We start from the raw sequence: 22,825 nt of genomic DNA, 5'->3' as shown, positions 1-22,825 counted from the left end.
CAAATCTTAGATCGTGAGAGGATGAAAGGAAATTTGGGATATTAACAACATGCTATTCAAAAATACTGAGCCTTTTACAGCCCCTGGCCTTTTAGAAAGGAGACCTCTGCCCATCAAATTGAGCTATGAATGAGCAGATTTGGATGTGTCTGTTCCCAAGGATTCTGCTGAAAGACATTGGGAAGGAGCAGGTGGCCTAATGAGTGAGGACTTGATTTTTTTTTTTTTTTTGAGTTGCTCTGTGACCAATCTGTGCTTCCCTTCCAGCCTGGGCAAAAATGAACACTGTTGTGAACCCATGGATAGTGATACAAATTTTAGAATACTAGCACATAGCTGATTTCTTTCCAAAAGCAATATAAAGAATGGTTATGACTGGCAGTAGGAAAGACAACTAAACTCCATCAAGAAAAATGCCTGGGAATATATAGACTACTGAAGTAAGGGTTACTCAGTTGTGTCCCACATGATGCAAATGAGGTACCCAGACAAGGCAAATGACTAGTCCCTGAGCCCCCAGTTAACCAAGGCAAAAGCTAGACCCTCCCTCTCTAACACTGGAGAGTGAAGTACTTTCCACTTCAAGCAAAGAAAATAGGTTCTTGTCTATATAAAAGTGTTGGTGGGTCTATACTGTTCATTCAGTTCCTCAATCCTACCACTGCTCTAATTAAGCAGTCATTCTATGCAGACACTAGGAGAGGCTGTGTGAACTGACTGCCTTGAGAATGCAGTGGAGGTGAGCCATGGGAAAGCATAGGAGCTGGAGAGAGGATGGGGGGGGGGGGGGGAGTCTGGACACCAAGAAGCAGGCCATGCTGCTTCATTGTAGACTTAAAAATGAGTCACAGAAGTGGAGAAGCAGATGACCCTTACTCAGGGCCACACTTCAATTTTATCCGGAGACCAATAGGAAGCATCGGAGGATTTCATGCTGAGAAGAAAATAACCAAGTGAATGAAACAAAGTGACTTGTAAAAATATTCCAGAACTTAGCCCAACATCGCACATCTTTTATGATGCAATAAGAATATTATCATAAAGATGAAGCTATCAAATATTTGTGGCTGGAACTATGTTCCCATTGGAAAAATATAATTTCATGGCTCCTTTGGTTTTTATTCTTCCAGTGGAAAAGTCTTAATATTACAACATTTTTTTCTCTTAACATAGTAAATAACCAATACAGATCCATTGAGTTAAATTTAACTCAAATTCCAACCAAACATTAATTTATCTAAAAAAGTCACATGAGATTTTTTTCAGGAAAACAAATTCTAACTATAGTATTTTGAAAGTTAAAGAAGCCATTGTATAGAGCAAAGCTATTCAACGGACACTAAGTTATAGTTGGAGAGGAAAAAAGTTCTCCTGTGTATATTGTGATCGTAGCTAATAACAATTTGCTGTATATATTTTTAAGTTAATCGGAAGGATCCTAAATGTTTTCACCAAAAAGAAGTGATAAGTGTTTAAGAAGATGGTTATTCCACCCTGATTTTAACATTGTACAATGTATACTTATATAAAAATATCATAAGACCTTATAAATGCATACAATTTCATGCCAATAAAAAATAACCATCAGGCGAGGCACTGATGGCTAATGCCTGTAATCCTAGCTACTAAAGAGGCTGAGATCTGAGGACCAAGATTTGAAGCCAGCCCAGGCAGGAAAGTCCATGTGACGACTCTTATGGCCAATTAACACACCAGGAAGCTGCAAGTGGTGCTGTGGCTCAAAGTGGGAGAGTGCTAGCCTTTAGAAAAAAAAACAAAACTCAGGGCCAGCACTCAGGCCTTGAGTTCAAGCCCCACACCAGACCAAAAAATACAAATCTTAATAAAGAAGAATGTATTTGTAATGAAGATAACGGTAATACTTTTGCACTTTTGAAGTGTGGGTTTTTAAGATAACAGTCTTTTAAATGAATGGAATGTTTATGAAGTGAAGTTAATGGCACCTGTGGCAAGTTGGTGAAATAAAACAGGATGTACCTGCTCGTGGTTGCTGAGGCAGCAGTGAGAGTCTTAGTCAACTCAGGTGCTATAACAAAAAATACCATGGGCAGATCAAGAAGCTGAAACAACAGAAAGTCAGAGCATACAGGCTAGCCAAATTTGGGGTACCAGCAGGATTGAGTTGCCACATGGGACCTCTTCAAGAAGAGGTGGCCTTCAGAACATGAATCCCTTCTTTTTTTTTTTTTTTTTTTTTTTTTTTTTTGCCAGTCCTGGGGCTTGGACTCAGGGCCTGAGCACTGTCCCTGGCTTCCTTTTTGCTCAAGGCTAGCACTCTGCCACTTGAGCCACAGCGCCACTTCTGGCCGTTTTCTAGATATGTGGTGCTGGAGAATCGAACCCAGGGCCTCATGTATACGAGGCGAGCTCTCTTGCCACTAGGCCATATTCCCAGCCCCATGAATCCCTTCTTCCCATAGGTTCACAAAGGTAGAAAGGGACCATTCTTGGCCCGTATTCTCTTTCTAAAGGCACTCCCTCCCCAAAGTGGGTTCGAATCTCATGTCCCATCTAATCTTATCTACCTCCCAAAAGTCTCCCTTCAAGTACACCATACTGGGAAATAGGGGATGAGGCCATGGGAATTTAATTTATAGCTGATAAAACTCAGAATCATATACCATTTAGCAGATGCCTGCAACCCATCTACAGCCACCATTGGGAAGTGAGTCTGAAGGTAGGATTTCTACATCTCCCATTTTCCACTGACCCAAGCAATTTCTCAGGTGGGAATGGGCGAAGACCCAAACATGCTGTGACTCCAAGGAACTGAAACTGGAAGAAGGCTAGTAAGTAACAGAAGAAAATCCATAATCATCTAGAAGGCCAAAGGAGGGGAAAAAAAATGAAAGACTCATGGTGCAGGCTACAAATCTAGGCCTCCTAAAGCTCCCAGGATGAACCTGGGAACCCAAGCCGGACATTTGCTATCATCAGTCATACCTACAAAAGGCAAGCAGGCAGCCGGTGGCCAGAATGAGCTGTCTGTGCAAGAGCTGGGGAAGAATGATTAGATGAGAGGCAGAAAAGCACAGCTTTGGAAGGAAATAAAACTTTTATATGGTTCACTTAGACAGGGTAGAGCTTTGTCAGGCAGTCTCCCTATGAAAACAGAGCCTACAGGTGTTTTGTCACAAGGATCTTACCTATTTCTCTCAGGTAAATTCTTGTTTGGGTTTTCTTGGTTGTTGTTGGTTTTTTTTTGGGGGGGGGAGGTTTTTGTGGACATGGCCAAATTAGACTATGTCATCTAGAACTTCCTTTAAAATTGTTTTCTTGACATTGGGACTATTTTAATAAACTCACAGTCTTTAAGGAGAAAATGGTATTGGAGGAAGTGAAAAGGGGTAGCAAAGGGAAATCCCCCAGCGGGTTATCTGATAGGAGGATAATTAGTTGAGAGTCTTTTGGCCTTTAAATATGTCATTTCCAGACTCCCTTTTCATCCTATAAAACTAGTAAAATAGCCAGGTGCCAGTGGCTCACGCCTATCATCCTAGCTACTCAAAAGGCTGAGATCCGAGGATCAAGGTTCAAAACAAGCCTTGGTAAAAAAGGCCCATGAGACTCTTATCTTGACCAAAAATCCAAAAGTGAAAGTATATCTCAAGTGGTAGAGTACTAGCCTTGAGTAAAATAAATACCTAAGGGACAGCACTCAGACCCTACGTTGAACACACACACACACACACACACACACACACACAACCATTTTCTGATTTTGTTTCAAGTATGCCAGTGTTTCTGGGAGGAGGTAATCAAGGAGCTGGCTGAGAGACAAGAATTAATTGGTCTCACAGGAGACATGGCTTGTGCAGGGAGCTATGTTTCAAGACATCTGGTCCTCGCAGAACTACTGTGTCCCCTAGGAAATCCTTCCGGAGGCCAACAGGTAAACACCGTAAATTGTAAAAAGTAGGAAAAGAAGAAAAATCCAGAAAATACATCATCCATTCCTACCAGCCACTATATGGATCGGCTAACCAAGGGAAATAGCAAGTTATGACTGGCAATGTCTGAACAGATGGAAGGAAGGCGAAATGAGGCATGGCGATGAGAAATCTGTCAAGATAGTGACTCGTCAGATCTGGCAGGACGACATTGCTTTAGTCTGGTGGCAGAAGATGTCTCGAAGCACTCTGACTATATTTGAAAGAACTGTAAAATACTCACCGTGGCTCCAGCCAAACACACAGGGAAAGTAGATAAGTATGCTGGCACTCCTTGAAGGTGGCATCTGGCTTGTCTCGTGGGGCCTAGCACACGGGGAAGAGGAATCCAGGGATCTCCCTGACTGTCTTGGGGAAATGGCGTAGACCTCTTGTGTTTGGAAGATGTGAACGAAAAGAATGGAAGGAAGGGAACTGGTGGCTACTCCTCAGCTTGGTAGCCTTGGAAACTAGCCCATTGTCTTCTTTCCTACCTCTTCTCCTACTTTGCCCACTCCCCTTCTACCAAGAAAGAGTGGGCTTAAGGAGCCCCTGCCAATGAGTTAAGCCACCCAGGCATTGAGCTGTTTCTTCACTGCAGTAGCCAATGGGCTGCGGATTCTCCAAGACTTTCCCAAAGCCATTTCCTGCCTCCCTTTTCCAGAAGGAGCGCTGCCACCACAAACCGTTCTTCTACACATGAATTCGGGGGTTTAAAGCACTGGATTTTGCTGTTGTCTGCCACCCTGAGAAACAGTTGGGCATTTGGGGGAATCATGTGACTACTTTATTTGCCTAGGAGTGAATTCATCTTGTGCAGTGAATAATGAAGTGTGTGACGATGGTACTGCGCCACAGGTTCACTGCTGGGTCCTGGGAGACCTCACAGCTCATGAGCCTTTGACCACAACTTAGCGTAATATCTCACAAAATACCTCTTGCCACAGACAACCGTAGCTTCACAGTCTAAAAGAATTTATAAATCCACTTAAAGCAAAAGGTCACAGTGTGCTTTGGGTAATGCAATTTTCCAGCCAGGAAAAGTGAAAAAGACAAAAACAAAACCTAAATGAAAGACTTTAAAAGTACTGAAATTTTAGTTTTTTAAAAACTTGGATTAAAGTATCTCAAACCAAAAGAACATTACATTAGCCACCTTACAGTGGATAAAGTTTGATCCCATTGAACACTGACTCGCTCAGGCCCTGCCAACTAGCATTCTGTTTTCTGCCTCCATGAACTTGACCATCTAGGTATCTCCTATGGGTAGAACCAGTCAGACTATATTGGTCCTTTTGCCAAACCTTATTTCACTTAGCCTAAGAGCCAGAAGGTCATCTATGTTGTGCTATGTGTCAGAACATAAAAATCTTCGTTTTTAAGGTTGAATAATCTTTCTGTTATAGCATACTCTTCTGTTATAGATACTCTTCCATTGTATCCATTCATCCATCAATGAACACTTAGGTTGCTTTCACTTTTTGCTTATTATGAATAATGCTACTACAAACTGAGGTATATAAATACATAATCTAGTTCATGCTTTGTATTCTTTTGGGTATATACCCACAGGTGGTATTGCTGAATCACAGAATGTGAGTAAACAGTATGTGTGAGAGTGTAGTGTGTGTGTGTGTGTGTGTGTGTGTGTGTGTGCATGTGTATATGCTGGCATGCTGGGGCTTGAACTCAAGGCCTCACACTCTCACTTGGCTTTTTCACTTAACACTGATGCTCTACCACTCAACTCCACTTCTAGCTCCTTGCTAATTAATTGAAAATGAGAGACTCATGGACTTTTTCTACCTGAGCTGTCTTTGAAACTATGATCCTCAGATCTCAGCCAGGAGTCTAAAATCTAGTGACTCAGATGTTCAGGAACTGCCTTTCCATTTGATTTGAGGGTCTGCATCATTTGCATTCCCAGTCTCTCCACTGCACCTTCAACACTTGTTACTTCTGTTCCTCTGTGTCTGTTAATAACAGACATCCTAATGAGTACACAGTTTAAAGCTTGAATTTTTAGTACTTCCAGAGAGAGATGATACTGTATGTTGCAGTCCCTTATTTGAAATCCTTATGAACACATAACAGTCTATGTATTAATAAGAAAAGTTGGGGCTGGGAATATGGCCTAGTGGCAAGAGTGTTTGCCTTGTATACATGAAGCCCAGGGTTCAATTCCCCAGCACCACATATATAGTAAACGGCCAGAAGTGGCGCTGTGGCTCAAGTGGCAGAGTGCTAGCCTTCAGCAAAAAGAAGCCAGGGACAGTGCTTAGACCCTGAGTCCAAAGCCCAGGACTGGCAAAAAAAAAAAAAGAAAGAAAAGTCAATGTAATGGCATAGAATACATAGAGTGGGCCTGATTCTGTCTAGTTAATAAATTTTCATTTTTGTTTTGTGTTTTCTGCACCAATATTCATTGATAATATTTCATTATAGATTTCAACAAAACTAACTTTATACTTCCTCAGCAAAATGTTTACATAGATGCATCAATCCAAATTCTCTATTAATATCTGCCACTATGGTAAATAATTAAACTTGATCTTGTATTTCAGGGGGAAAAAAGAACACACATTTTCAGAATTGATTTTTTTAGATTTTAGAAAAATACCACAGTGACTATGCTGTACATTATGTAATATTCCCCAGTGAGTTACAGACCAACCACCTACAATCAAACTCACTGATATCTCTGCAGCAAAATGTAGAGAAAAGAGAACTGTAATTGGCCTCCTTTCACACTTGAATATGTTTTGCTAACATATGAATTGCAAGAGAAAAAATAAAAGTGAGGGGAGTATTTCAGAATTTGCAACTGCAGGTGAAGAGATCTGCCTCAATACCTGCTATGATTTTGGAATAAAGTGTGTTTCCCTTCTCAGCCCCACCCCCCTCCCAACATAGGCTTGAGTGTTGAAGTCTTAGTACTCAAGGCAAAGTTCAAAGGTGGAACTTTGGGGAAGTGATGAGATCATGAGAGCTCTGACCACATCAGTGGATTAGCCAACTGATGGATTCGTAATTTGATGGTATTACTGGGATGTATTAGAAACTAGGGCATGGGGCCTAAGGAGAGGAAGTACTTTGCTGAGGACATGACCTTGAAGGTATAGGTCTATTCCCGCCCTGCCGGTCTCTGCTTGCTGGCTGCCATGAAGTGAGCAGCTCTCCTCCCCCATTTGTTCTGCCTTACCTCCCTCAGGCCCAAAGCAATGGAGCTAGTCAGGTGACTGTGCACTGAAACCTCTGAAACTATGAGCCAAAATATGTCTGTCTTTCTTTTTGTGGATTTCCTCAGATATTGTATCATAGGGACAGAAAACTAACAGCTCCCACTTGGACTCCCATCAATCACCTGGGGACCTCTGAACACATCTTCTAGGCTAGCATGTTACTTCTCAAATTTATGTTAGCATCCAAGCCCCAGTCTTTAGAATGGGTGAGATGTACTTCTTATGTCAAAATAACTACCAGCAAAAGCATGCTGAGAAGAAATACTGAGCCTTAACAAGTTACCATGTATCTCCTCCCAGCAAGCATAATCATTTAGCAACAGGATCTTTCTGGAAGTGTTGGCTCAACCAGGAGGAAAGCATTTCAATTGTGAGAATGTCAGGTGCAGTGCTTGGCCAATGAGAAAGTTCTGCATGGATGTCAAGTGTCTTTAATGTCATTCAGATGACAGAAGCTGTCAACTCTGCATGAAAGGTCTCGGCACAGAGCCTTTAGCTGTCTACAAGGTAGAATGCCAAGCCCCTCTCCCCTGCTAAGTTTTCATGGGGCATATACCCTAGTCCACTGTAATGTCTACATATAGTCTAGGAAACCTACACTAGCAATATGAGATTGGATGTGAAGAAAAATCATCCTGTGGAACTGTCAAGGATTTAGCTCCTAGCCATGTTCTTTTAAACAGAAGCCAATCAAAATGCGGAGGCTCTGCCTGGCTGTTCTGGCCCACCCACTTGCCACTCCACAGCATGGCGCTTTGGCAGAAAATGACATCCCTCTTCAACACTCCAATTTGTGTTCACTTCTGGGTTCTCCCTGTTCCAAGTGGATGTGCATCCAACCTTGGAACCTGGGCTGTCGGTGCCAAGAGTTTCCTTCTGTATCTCCCAGATACAGAATGGCACAGAAAGCCCATTGCTGCTGGGTCAAAGAGCTGTGCAGAAATTAACAAGAGAGAGGACAGTGGGGGCACCTTGTGGGCTCAATCACAGGGATAGCCTCGTGGGACATGAGTTTCATGTAAAGAAGCCAAACATGAGAGACATGAATTAATGGATTCATGAGCCTTGGTGCCAAGGTGGATTTCACAAAGCCTTCCAGCAGTCACCGTGGATTTGGCCTAGGGACCTATGTCTTGAGTGACAAAATGGCTGTTTCCTTTTTCAATGATTTTAAGCTTACGTTTTCACACTGTCTTTAAAGTTGTCCTTTGAACAGACAAAAAAAGCGAAGGCTCTGGAGGGCACAGGTGTGCTGTATGCTTGTTTTGACGGTAAGTGGCTGGGCATCAGTAGGCACGGTGAGAAGCTGCGTTTGCTTGGCAGTCTCTTATTGTTTGCTGGATGTTCAGACTCCCAGGGGCAGCATTCCCATGGAAGATACTGCAGTGAGCTACTGATAAATGAGGCTTAGCCAACCCAGCAGCGTGTGCTGTGCCACAGGGGAGAGAAGGAACTTGCCTCTGAGTCAGCCAGACATGGCTGCAGAACTCCAAGTCCAGAATTTGGAGAGGTGACACCAACATCTCCTCTTACCTTGTACCCTCTTAATCTGTGGGTCTTCACGGCCATGTTGATGTAATGGGCCATTACAATGAGCTGGAACTCCTGGAATCTGGCACATAGACTGACACGTGAATAGCAGTCAATGTGTGAGAAGTCACCCCAGGAAGGCAATCTTAGAATCCAACAAGAATTGATTGCTGATGAATAGACAGTGGGAAGGAGGATGAAGGGGGTACCACTGACCAGATACGTTGCACATATAACTTATAATGCTGACATGCTGAATTGAAACCCCTGCGTATAGTCATTTAAAGATAATAAAAAATATTTTAAAAGAGAATTTATTGATATACAAGAGATAATAACTATGGCATGATTGGCCCTCCCCATGAGGGATCTCCCAAGATTCCTAATTGGCTGCCCACTACTCTGGCCCTGCACACAAGAGGCTGCAGCCAGAGGTCAGAAAGGACTGGAGAGTTCTTGGAGAGTTCCTTGACTACCTGGCTTCCACCCTGGCAGGCCCTGCTCGGGCAGCTGCTGTGCCATTTGGTGCCTGTTAGAACAAGTCTTTCTGTAACCTCTGTGAGTTCCCCTATCCTGAAGCAGATTTTTTGAGATTCAATAACCTACCTTGGGGAAGAGAAATTTTGGTTTCTATGGCTGGTCTTGGGAAGGAATTTAAGAGCCAGAAAACAGAGATGAAGACCAAGTATTTATTTTATAATATTTCGGGGGGGTGCGGGAAGTACATGTGAATACAGGGATGAGATTCTATAAGACAAGAAGAATCCATTGGCAGGAGTATCACAGCTTAAGAAAGCAGGACTAGATGGAGCTGGGCTTCGATGGCTGAGCTGTGAAGTGTGAATTGTAGTTACAACCTGCCAAGGAGTGGGGCCCAGTGGCTGGGTTTGCAAACTCTGGAGCTAGGCTACCTTTAAATCGTGACTTGCCATCTATTAGACTGGGCATCTGCTTATCCCCACTAAAACTCAGTTTTCCATTTCACACAGGGGGGATGAATCATTCCTATCTCTTCAGTGGATTGGAAGACCAGACTTAAATTTATTTTTTGTGAAGGGCTAGATGTGTGGTGCAAGTGGTAGTGTGCCAGTTCAGCAAGCCTTGAGTTTCAACCCCAGTTAGCAAGGGCTCACTGGACAGAAGTGACAGGAAAGATGTGATGTTTTAGGAAGATTAACCACACAGCTGTGTGGGTGCATTAGGAAAGAAAGAACGGGGACTGGAAAGGAAGTCATTGAGAGCCATTTTTGTATTTATCTCTACTCCAAGGAAGGACAGTAGAAAGAAAGAAGCAGTTATGAAGAGCTTTGTGAGACGAAGAGTGGGCAGACTTGGAAAGTGTCAGGTTATGGGGGTGAGGAACCCAAAGGGCTCCAAGAATGTTTCTGAGACCTCTAGCTCCACTTGTTGAACTGTTCCACCGGTAAGCAGTTGACACTGGAAGACTGACAATTTTGACCTTTTGGTACAATCAAAGTAAGTATGAGGGTCAAGTTGGATGACAGTGGTTTTAAGTTTATAATCCTAACTTAGATCCAGAGGATTGCAATTTGAAGCCCTCCTGGGCAGAAAAATCCGTACAACTCTGTCTGCAAAACCCAGAACTGGTAGCATGTAGAATGCCGGCTGATGAAACAAGGCAAGTGTAAGGGCCTGAGTTCAAACCCAGCTTACAATATCACCTGCATACACACATACACACACACACACACACACGAGTACATATATACATATGAGTGCAAATATATACATGTATATAGCATATTATACCATCAGATGTTATAAGATAAAAATCCTTATAGTCACATCAAATGTGCTAAAAGATTTCTTCTCTATCCAGCAAGGTTCTTTGGATTACAGTTTCCCTTCTTTTGGAACGATCTTCTTCTGACAGTGCTCTCAGATCAGATGGCATTTGGAGGTCCAGTTCTTATTCCCAAAATTGACAGACCTGAGAGTGCTATCAGGTCCTTGAATGGAGCTGAGCATCTTTTTGAGTGAAGGAATTTTTATGACAATAATGTTTCATTATCTTTAAGTAGTTATACAAAGGATGTGCCATTTAACAAAACAGTTGATGAGTAAAACGCATCTTGACCAGTGTCACTCCCTTCAACGTTCTCACTCCCCCCCTCCCCCCGCCTACTTTGAATGAAGGATTTTCAGAAACAATTTTTGCACATCTCCAAGTGAGCACTTAATTGTAGGTAAGGCAACCTGAGAATTTGATGCTATTTGTAAACAAACTTGAGTCCATGCTCCACTGTAGCTCCCTCTGAGAACGTTGATTTTGACTGCCCTTCACCGAGTGGTTTGGCTCCCTGTTCGAGATCCCATGGAAGAGTCTGGTTGTGAGGTTCCTGTTGCATCACTCTGATCTTCTGCCTCTCTGTCTTGCAGATACTTGCCTGAGATTATGAATGATGGACTGACCAACCAGATCAACAATCCCGAGGTGGATGTGGACATCACACGGCCTGACACATTCATCAGACAGCAGATCATGGCTCTCCGAGTGATGACCAACAAATTGAAGAATGCCTACAATGGCAATGACGTCAACTTCCAGGACACAAGTAAGGAAATCTCTATCAGTCATTGACTTCCACAGTGAAAAATGGTTCTGGAAGAATGCCCTAGAATTTTTCTCCCAATAAAGAATGAGAAGCTGTCACCAAAAGTGCAAGGGCTGGGGCTGGGAATATGGCCTAGTGGCAAGAGTGCTTGCCTCCTACATATGAAGCTCTCGGTTTGATTCCCCAGCACCACATATATGGAAAACGGCCAGAAGGGGCGCTGTGGCTCAGGTGGCAGAGTGCTAGCCTTGAAGCCAGGACGGTGCTCAGGCCCTGAGTCCAAGGCCCCAGACTGGCAAAAAAAAAAAAAAAAAAAAAAAAAAGTGCAAGGGCTGGAATGTTGTTCAGTGAGTGAGTGTTTGCCTACCAGGTGCAAGGCCCGTGGTTTGATCATCCCTATGTTTTGAGTTTGCCTCTTTTTCCAGGTTAAGTGACCTTGATACTTTTCCACTTAGGGTTTTTTCAATGGGATATGACTTTATTTTAAGTGAAGTATCTGTACTTTTGAGTCTGATTCCTCTTCTATAGATCAAGAAGCATCTTTCCCTAAGTGCTGGTGGTAGGCTCCTTAGAGATGATGTATAAAGGAGCTAAGACAGTGTATGAAGTGCAGTGAGTAGGTCCAACTGCATTATTTTTCTCTCTCCAGCTGTGCCCAGACCTGAGCCATATACATTTGTATAGGAAATATTGACCAAAATGCCTGTGCAATACTACAGTGATTGTAATATTAAGGATAACAAAGAGTGAAATGCTCATGCAATATTATACTGAATATAATACTAAGGATCACAAATGCAATGAAAATGAACAATAACAACTACACACAAAAAACCCTACCTACCTTTCTGTTTTGTCTAAGTGATCTCTAGATGCATAGCTCTACAATGACAAGAGGTTTGGGGTTTAGGTTTGATTTTTGGTTACTCTGAGATGTTGGTTTTCTCTCAAATGTTTACCCTAAGAAAACTCTCAGGAAAAGAAGTCTTGAACATAAAGATTTAAGTAAAGTTTCAGGTGATTCTGTAATTTGGTCACTGAAGCAAAAGATGATGCCTGTGTGCTTGAATTAATGAGAGAGAAACAAGTTACAGATGGAAGCTATTAAGTCATTTCAGTCTTTTCCACTATCCCACCAAAATGTCCCTGAAGAGAAATCTTGGTGCTTTCTTCCATTTTCCAGGACTCCAATATTAATTTTCTAAACACAGGGTTCTTGCCAATCCAATGAACTTCACTGCTGTCAAATCTCCCCAAATCTTCAACTTTTCTTTCTTTCTCGGTGTATCCCTTCCTCTTCAGAAATGAATGTTCTGTGAGGTTTTAGCTTTTGTTCATTCTTCTTTCCTTATCAATTAATCAATTAATCATTTCCTCATTTTATTCATTCTGTCTTCGTATGCAATAAAATGCTTTCTTACCCGGTGAGTAAATAGACTGTATAATACAAGACATGTAATAATTAGTTGATGATGGTCTTAATGTTTCTCTCTCCTCTCTGACCTAAAGAGGCTACATATATTTTAACCCAGAAAAGCTCTAGGAACATCCAGAAGGTAAAAATTTTCCTCCAGTTCTCCACAAAAGAAAGCAGAAACTGCCAAGAGCTAAAACCATCCTTTGACTGTAACCCTAATGTGGCTGGCTATTTGAAAGTAATACCTATCATGCAAACCATTATGACATCTCACAACCATCATCACCCTTACTACCTCTGACATGCTTTTTGAGTTTTCTGTCCCACCCATCTTGCATTTGTGATCCCATTTCAGAAAGAGACACAGGCATTTTTCCCACCTAGAGCCTTTTGTCCTTATTTGTTTCCCACAATTTTAATATTCCAAGTCACTTTAATAATATCTTTGTAAAGGTTATATTACTTCTTGTTCATGATACCCGTGTTCAGAACAATTCCCTTAGCAATTCTGATAGCTCGGAATTTAATTAATGGGCATTTTTCCTCTTGTAAAGGCCACTAAAGATAAAGCAGAGAAAATGTTAAGAACTTGAATAGTGTATTCAAATGATCTTATCTGGTATTTAGATGTCCCATTTGGACCTAAGAGTATGTCTTGTTCATTCAAAGGGGCTTTAAAAGATTCCCTACCCTATTGTGGCTTTATTTAAATAACATGAGCAGCCAAAATGGCAGCAATTCCTTAAAAGCAGCTCCAGGCATATTAGCACTGGGCGAGTTCAGGCTGTGGTTGCAGTCTTGAACATGTTGGGCAAGAGCAAATGTCAGTATAAAGCTTTCAATTCCTGAGTCCGCTCAGAAACATTTTCTCACTTACTTCCCACAGCAACATAAATGTCTCTGTCACAACTATTTCACTCTAGGGCTGGGGATATGGCCTAGTGGCAAGAGTGCTTTCCTCGTATACATGAAGCCCTGAGTTCAATTCCCCAGCACCACATATACAGAAAATGGCCAGAAGTGGCGCTGTGGCTCAAGTGGTAGAGTGCTAGCCTTGAGCAAAAAGAAGCCAGGGACAGTGCTCAGGCCCTGACCCAGGACTGGCCAAAAAAAACAAAAAACAAAACAAACAACTATTTCACTCTATTCTTGTAACATGAACACAGATTTAGATAATAGGGACATAAACAGGTAGGACTCTGTTCCAATCAAACTCAAATCTTGAATTTTACATATATGCTTCTTATAGTCACAAAATATTATTCTCCATTTTTTAATTCTTATAAAAGTATAAAAACTCCTAAATGAGAATTACACTAACTTATCAACTCCTCATTTAAAGGAGATTTTGCTGGAAGGACCTGGAAAAAGTTATACTAAGTGAAGTGAGCCAGACCCAAAGAAACATGGACTCTATGGTCTCCCTTATGGGGAATAATTAGCACAGGTTTAGGCTAGTCACAGCAGAGGATCACAAGAGCCCAATAGCTATACCCTTATGAACACATAAGATAATACTAAGTGAAATGAACTCCATGTTATGGAAACGATTGTTGTAACTACTTTCAACATGCCGTATGTAATTGTAGCCTCTATTATTGATGATCTCCTTGTATCACCTTCCTGTGGTTTTACCTACACTTTCTCTATATCTTATCTGAGTATATTGGAAACGGGGTATACTGGTCTAAGAACTAGGAAATTGGAAGGGAATACCAAAATCGAGAGACACAGGGTAAAAAAAGACAAACAACTACAAAAGCAATACTTGCAAAACTGTTTGGTGTAAATGAACTGAACAACTCATGGGGGGGCAGGGAGGAAAGGGGGAGGGAGGAGGGGGGAATTAGGTCCGAGGTAACAAACAGTACAAGAAATGTATCTAATGCCTAATGTATGAAACTGTAACCTCTCTGTAATTCAGTTTGATAATAACATATATATTAAAAAAAATAAAGGAGATTTTGCTTGAGAAAGAATCTATTCTTGCTCATAGGAGGAGAACACAGATTGGTAAAAGAGCCCAAAGAAATTATACCTCTACCTTCACCAAAGCTTTATTAATACTCTCCCAATTACCTACTTGCAGTGCTTGTTTTTTTTCTATATTTCAGAGTATCTTTTTTAAAATTTTATTTTTATCTTTAAGTGGTTGTACAAAGGAGCTACCATTCCGCCACACAGTTGGCTGTGAATACAATGAGTCTTGATCAGTGTCACCTCTTTTGTCATTCTCCCTCATCACTCTCATTAAAATGCTTTTCAAAGCGTCCTATCTGCTGACAACCACAGCTCTGAGGTACAAAAAGAGCAAAGTGGGAAATATCAGAACACAATTTGCATGTTGACCACTAGAAGAATTCATCTCCTGAATGCCAGTGTGGTAGCAATACATTCTCCTTGGACTCCTGATTCACACATTCCTTAGGTTGTAGAACTCTGGATACAATGACTCTTGGGCTGCAATCCTATTTCCTACCTACAGGCCTCCAGCCCATCACAAACCTGCGGGGCAGGTGGACACACTTTGGGAGGGAGAGTCCCCAGACCTCTTGTGATCTTTGCCTGTGTCTCTTCCAGGTGTGCGCTGTAACTTTCTTTTTCAATCTTCCCACCCCAGGTGACGAATCCAGTGGCTCCGGCAGTGGCAGTGGATGTATGGATGACGTGTGTCCCACCGAATTTGAATTTGTCACCACAGAGGCCCCTGCTGTTGACCCCGACAGGAGGGAAGAAGATTCTTCAGCAGCTCGGCTTAGCCACTCCCTTCTCTCCTTGTCTCTGGCCTGCCTGGTCCTGGCTCTGCAGAGACTGTGCAGATAATCCTGGGTTTTGGTCCGATGAAACTGCATTTTAGCTGTTGGAGTGGCCAATTCCCTTCTTTTCTTATACTCTTGGGCAATGGACCATGCCACAGAAACTTACCCTTTTTTATGAGAAGAGAGCAGCATTGTAATCTGCCTCCTTTTTTTGTTTTCCCAAAGAGTACCGGGTGCCAGATAAACTGCCTCCTCTTTCCTTCAGTTATCTGTGGGGACCTTGTTTATTTGCAGAGAGAATTCTTACTCCAATCTTTCATACCAGGAGATTTTTCTTACCTTCATTTGCTTTTATGCTGCAGAAGTAAAAGAATCTCACGTTGTGAGTTTTTCTCCCATTAAAAAAAATTAAAAGGTAGGAAGAACAAAGAATTTTCCTTTTAAAATCAGGCCAAACCCCAAGACAACTGCATTTTCAACAAAGACGCAACGAGAGGAAAATAAAGGAACTTTGATGCTATAGGTTCAGCATTGACGCCCAGCTCCCAGGGTAAGCTTTTCTGTGACAAACCAGGATGACACAATATTTATGGGAAAAAAGCTTGGATTTTAAGTTGTAGCGAAAATACAGTGCTGTCTTGGAGGCATCGTCTTGCACTCTAACCTACACAATACCAAATTGATTTGGAGGTACTGATATTAAATTTAGAATTCTGTCTTTAATGCAAGAGTAAACCTTACTACAACTCAGCACCTCTCACCTGCCCAATTTCAAGTTCATGAATGGCACCATTTTTTTTTTAATTTCCTTCATGTCTTTCCACTGTATCCAATTGGCACAGATTCTTCTTCAGTTACTCATGGACACCCCTACTGAGTCAAGCTTCTCCCAAGTGTATTGAAAATTGTCTTTAATGATACGATCATTGCTTTTGCTATATGTTTATCATGAATGATGACTCTCACTCACCATATAAGGTTATTTTCCTGAAATGACAAGTAGGTCTATATATAACCTTTCATTTTTTAATTACTTGTTTTGTGTCAATTGGTTTCTACATCACAAGGGCATTCTCTGACAAAATAACTCACAACAGACAAAAAAAAGTTAAAGAAAAAACCCTATATATATATAGTATTGACATGGAGATTTCTTTCACTTTTTTAGTCTTAGTATGATCATCTATTTTTATATCTATAAATATATATATAAATCACAGATTTTAACTTCTTAATTCTAAGCTCAGGGTTGACACACCTTTGTAACAAAAATGTTTTGTCAACCAGCTCTTCTTGTTTTGTGCTGCTCAGTGAAGGAATTCCTCAATGACCTATGAGCACCAAGACTCATAAAAGAGAACTTTTTATGTATCTAACTGTCCATCTACTAAAAGTTTGCCAGGGCACACCTTTTTCTCAAGAGCATGCTTTGTTCCTGGTGCTCCTGCCTGTACTGAGCTCATGGGGCAAGCCCCAGGTGTTCAGGCCTAGCGATGAGAATTATATGTGTAAAGAATGTTATTCACATACACATATACATACACACAAAGGAAACATTGCTTTCGTGTACACCTTCAGTCTAGGATTCCTGCTTGGCACTTAGATAAACAGCCTCAACTCGAGTCCAATCAAGAACCACAGATTAAGCTATCTGCCAAGCCAGACCCAACTCTTCCTCCTGGCAGAAGGAAACAAAATATACTATATGGGGCTTTATGAATACAGTTAGTTGGCTGTTCAGGTGTTTCTTGGTTTTACTGATACATTTGGACTAGAGAAAGGGAGTGTGTGAGAACACCATAGTATGCCAATCACATTTTAACTAACTTGTCCACAGTATTGACACATACATGATACCTTATGATCTCTGTTCTCATCAAAAATAAAATTAGTTATGGATTTGTCATTCCATTTTAGTAGCGCGCACACAATAGTATTAAGTATATCTGAGCACTTTTACAGAACAACAAGTATTTACATGCATCTATTGCCACGTTATGCCTAATGCAATATGAAATGTAGGATTCTGCCAGACTTTGTGGCATCTTTCATTTAAGTTGTCATGAAGTGAACTACCTAGTTCAGCATTCCACATAGCTAGAAAACCATCCAGCAATTCACCACCAACCTTTGACTTCCTATTGTCCATAGCACAGACCATCTCTCTCTGAAGAATCATTTGTGTTGCTCATTTCATCGTATGTTTAAAAATCAGTATTGATTTCCTTCAGTAATTAAGGTGCAATACAAACTAAATCCACTGGGGTTTGTTTCCAGAACATTTGAGTAATAACTTGTTTTATGGCTTTAAACTACAAGTCTTTCTTTAAAATATATATATATTTCTGCATTGTCTTCAATGAAATTGATCAGGGTGTCTTGTTTTATCTTGTGCTTTGCACCCCCTAAATGGTTTTGTGCATGTGTATGAAAACACATTATCTTAATGAATGTGAACCATGTTCTGTACTCACTAATCGCACAGATAATATATAAACGCCTGCTTCACCTGTCTCAACACCATCATTATAAATACTACTCCTGTTGAAGAGACATATGAGCTGGGCAGAGAGCTGAAATGATTATCCCTTAATGATGCCACAATATTAGTCACCCTGCATGGTTATGGTCCAAATAATACTCAATTGCTATTCCTGGTCTTTATCATCATCCTATTATACTATATGATTTTCAGACTAATTTAACATGAGAGCTTATTTTTTTCCTATCACTGAGATTTCATTGACTCTGCTCACCCCTTTTTCACTGTGTATTTTGGGATCCTCCCCCAAAATTAATTCTTCTTATTTTTGGCATAGTGACAGGGGACACAGTGATGCTCCATTGATGTCATGGCCTCCCCACATTTATTGTGATGTCCCCTAAATTCTGTAATCACATCTTGACTTACAAGTAGAGAGGAATGGGCTCACTGAATTCAGATGCTAGAAATTGGTGGGTGAGACTCACAACTGCAAACACTTAGCTTATTGAAGTGCCTCTATTTACATGTTCTTTAGTTATAATATGTATTTTTCTAACAGAAATACACGTCTGTAATTGATGTATATTATACTTTGTATATGTTACAACAAATGCTAATCTGAGGCTAAGGTCTTTAGCAGAGAAGAAGGAATCAAAAAGTTGTGAATAAGAGCTCTGTTTGTGGTTCTGCTCTGCTGGAGAGCCATGAGACAGACATCTGTCATTAAAGGAAAGCCAAGTTGGCTCTTTGACTAGAGCCACCTAAGAACATTAGCTCTGGAAACCCGACTCCCTTACAGAAACTTACCAGGTAGAAGAAATAACACGTATCACCTACTTCAAATGTAAGGGCAAGAAAAATACAATTTTGCTAGACTGAAAAACACTATTATTCATTGACAAGCAGTAACAATTTAAAAAGCAACATTCTGGAAAATCAAACACATTGAAAATATTATTGGATGCAGAACCCTGAGATTTAATTTATATCCCCTGCTACAGACATTAGCCTACTTTAATTCTTTTGCCATTACACACATGCTTTGGCTACAGACTGAACACCAACTAAAGTCACCAAGGAGGAATAAAACAGCAAATTCCTGAGTTGTGATTCTTTTATTACATCTCTTTGCAAGGCTAATTATTAGGTGGCTTCATTCAAGGTAAAAACGTTAGCAAATGCAGTTTCTACCTTATCCAAAATTGTTAGAAATTAAGATTCATTTTCACTGATGCACAGTCACTAACATCTCACTTTTTTTTGGTGTGTGTATGTCCCAGTGCTGGGGCTTGAACTCAGAACCTCAGGCTCTCGCTTAGCTCTTTCCCTCAAGACTGAAACTCTACCATGTGACCACACCTCCACTTCTGGCTTTTTGCTGGTTAGTTGGAGATAAGGATGTCTCATATTTGACTGCTCAGTCTGGCTTCAAACCAAGATCCTCAGATATCAGCCACCTAAATGAACTAGGATTACAGGCATGTGCTATCAGTGCCCAACTTAACATCTTTTAATTTTAAAGAACTTTAGCTTTGCTAACAAAAAGAGAGTGAAGGAAATTATGACATGCATTTGCATTATGTTCCTCCTTGGTGCAGATATTAGCCAGTGTTGAGTTTTAGGCCAACGATGACAACTCGAGCAGTGATTTGTACGCATTCTGGAGACTTGCTATATCATGGTTTGCAGCACAGACTCAGCTTAGCATGGGAACATTTGTAATTTTCTTCAAGGTTGAGAAGATACTAGATTCTAACACTGCCTTGTAATGAAGTACTTCCATGAGAAACACCTACGGATGGCATCATAGTGAGGTCTCTATGTGCATATATGTAATCTATATGCAGGATAAATGTGTGCACCAATCAAACTGAAAACTTTATGTGACTGTCAAACAACTATTATTTGGGTTAAGATTTTTCATTTCTGATTTGGATAGAAAAATTGCTATTAATCTTGTATTAAAATAGTTTTAAAAAATCAACCCATGTACTCTCTCCATTTTCTTAATTGTTGCCATGGTCTAAGTTTGAGAGTTTTGTGGATCATCTTTTATTTGATATTTTCTTTGGAAGTTTCGATACATAAAAAAAAATCCACTCAAATCAAACCAATGCCTCTCAACAAAGTACATACCGAATGGAGGAATAAGATCTTTCAGAATTCAAACACTAGGCTTCCCATATGTAAATGAAAAACACTAGGCCGCTCTTCTTTCATGTTAGTTTCTTGAAGAGAAAAACTTAATGGCTTAGATCTGATATCCAGAGTATATAAACAAGGACAGAAACCTAAGATTATATGTCATTGGAATAACAATTTTCAAGTTAAGTAAAATGCATCAATTTTTATATTTCTGAAACTCTCTTAATGCCCATGGAAATCCTAAATAATGTGTAACCCAGTGAATGTTCATTTAACAAATATTTATTGAACTCCTCTCACTAGCCCTGCTCTGGGGGGTATTGTATATGCGTTGCCCAAAACCACCAATGGAAAATAACTTATTTCTTAGTGCTCTTAGCCATGATTATTATAAATACATCATTAATTTCAAAATGGCCTTTTAAGTGAAGGAATCCATATAGAAAAATTATCGAGAATGTAGCATTTCGCTGTGATACGATAACTCACATTGCTATCTTAGTTTTTATTGAACAAAGTAATTTTTACAAGACAACTTTCAGATAAATCCACTGATAAAAATTTTTTAACTCATTTGAAAAGAGACTGATACCAATTTATTAGGAAGGAAAAATGCCTCCATTAGTTTGAGAAAAATAAAATCATAGACCCTTTTATCTGATAACAGAAATATTTATTTTAATTTCCTTTTTGATGAATGGGATGGAATACTTATATATATGTATGTGGATATATACATACACATATATGTATGTATATATTATGTATGTTATGTTTGTGAACATGACATTGATAATAGAAAAAATACCAGTGCGTAACATAGTAGCAGTTACAGTGATGTATCACAATACATTTCCATTCCACAGTCACATTTATTTGCTGGTTATAAACATGTGGCTGAACATATTTTCTTGACTCACAAATGGGGCCCTGCGAGGCAAGGAAGAGCTAAATGCCTGCCTTCCTAGCCCTGCCCAGGGAGCACTTGCTCATGTTCATCTTGAAGCAGAAAGCTGAACAAAAGAAGGGAAATGTTACCCATACACTGCTCAAGTTTGGAGAGAAACAAAAACAAACTGGACTGAAGAACACTGTTTCCCTTTGATAAAGTCATCTCTTTTGAAACTTGAAAACAAAAAAAAAATTGACTTAGGCCATTATCTCTCCAAAAATATGGAATGAGCCATTATCATATGTCCGACACAGTTCTGGGTACAAGAGCAAGACACAAAGATTTCTGTTCCTGGACAGCTCGCATCCTTGTCAGGGAAGAGGGAGAACAGCAAATGCATCTGGTAATAAGTGACCAAGATGATTCACTAAGTGGAAGGTGCCTTGGAGGAAATAATACAGGAAAAGGAGCAGGGATTAGGGAGGTGATTGGTGTTCCAGGAGAACCTCTTTGGGTGACATTTGAGCTCCAAATTAATGTCAAGGAAAGAGGCAGGCATAAACAGATCTGGAGACAGCACAATTAGAATATATATAGTATATATAATATACATAATTATGTGTACATATGAATATATATATATATCTACTCTGACAGTGGCGGTGTGGTAGGAGATAGTTGTTAAGAGGCACCCATGTTATGCTTAGTGGCAACAAAACAAGTTTTTAACACATTAGGTCAGAGGCCTAATGGGACAGACTTGGCCCTATATTGCAGCCTTCTGCTAGCACTTTCAACATCTTAAAGAATGTTATAAAAGGGGCTGGGGATATGGCCTAGTGGCAAGAGTGCTTGCCTCGTATGTATGAGGCCCTGGGTTCAATTCCCCAGCACCACATATACAGAAAATGGCCAGAAGGGGCGCTGTGGCTCAGGTGGCAGAATGCTAGCCTTGAGCAAAAAAGAAGCCAGGGACAGTGCTCAGGCCCTGAGTTCACGGCCTAGGACTGGCCAAAAAAAAAAAAAAGAATCTTATAAAAGCGATTTTGTCCAGATCCATGAAATCATGGTATATGCCATCATTTTCATAGGATTTCTGTGAGACAAAAATCATAATGCCCATTCTATACTAAATAAAATGAGATTTAGTGAGCATAATGAACTTAGTCATAGGAATAAGATCCTGTCATAAGACCTGCTACTTGTCAGTAATAGGCATAAAAATGAATGTATATGTGAATATAGTATTTCAATTGTAATTCAGTATCTAAGGGGACTCAGATTTGGAAGCAAGTGTGCAAACAACAAATAGGAGGGCAGAAATTCATACATTTTTATTTGCAGAGAGCACATAAATTACATGTTTATTCCAAAATGTAGTGCCATTTAGCTGCTAATTTTTCCTCAAATTTTCAAATGAAAATTGTTGGCAAATAAACCACTGATTCTAGATTGAATTTACAGCCACTGCAAACCAAAGTGAGATGCCTAGAACAGGAGCACATCAAATCTGCTTCCCCATGGCTCAATAATTTGGCCTCAACAGAAAGCCTACCATCACTGTGACTACTCCACTCCCTACTGACTCCTTCTATACACCAACCTCATGTTTTGTCTATCACAACAACACAACAATAAGTTGATTCAAACCTAAAGCTAGCACAGACGCTTTGTTGACTAAATCTACTATGAAAGTGTACTGTGAATATACTATGATACTGAAGACCAGCCATCAGAGTCCTTGAGACTATGACTGCTATTCATGTCCATATTCAAAAAATTGTCCCCAGGTGTACAGAAAGGTGAACGTCAAGTTAAAGAAAAGTCTG

General features: G+C 40.4%; 1 protein-coding gene across 1 annotated transcript in view; it reads left to right on the top strand.

Moving 5' to 3' along the window:
• Gpc6 (glypican 6) overlaps nucleotides 1-19,943 on the top strand; it is a 943,908-nt gene extending 923,965 nt beyond the window's left edge. Inside the window, exons 8-9 of the mRNA XM_048341182.1 lie at nucleotides 11,123-11,298; nucleotides 15,336-19,943. Coding sequence (XP_048197139.1) covers nucleotides 11,123-11,298; nucleotides 15,336-15,538 — 379 coding nt within the window. The 3' untranslated portion in view covers nucleotides 15,539-19,943. The remainder of the gene's footprint in view (nucleotides 1-11,122; nucleotides 11,299-15,335) is intronic.
• Nucleotides 19,944-22,825: the final 2,882 nt, after the last annotated feature.

Source organism: Perognathus longimembris, chromosome 3 (assembly GCF_023159225.1).
Source record: "Perognathus longimembris pacificus isolate PPM17 chromosome 3, ASM2315922v1, whole genome shotgun sequence".
NCBI classification, from domain to species: domain Eukaryota; kingdom Metazoa; phylum Chordata; class Mammalia; order Rodentia; family Heteromyidae; genus Perognathus; species Perognathus longimembris.
The sequence above is the reverse complement of the archived record's forward strand: the minus strand, read 5'-3'. Positions and strand labels throughout refer to the sequence as shown.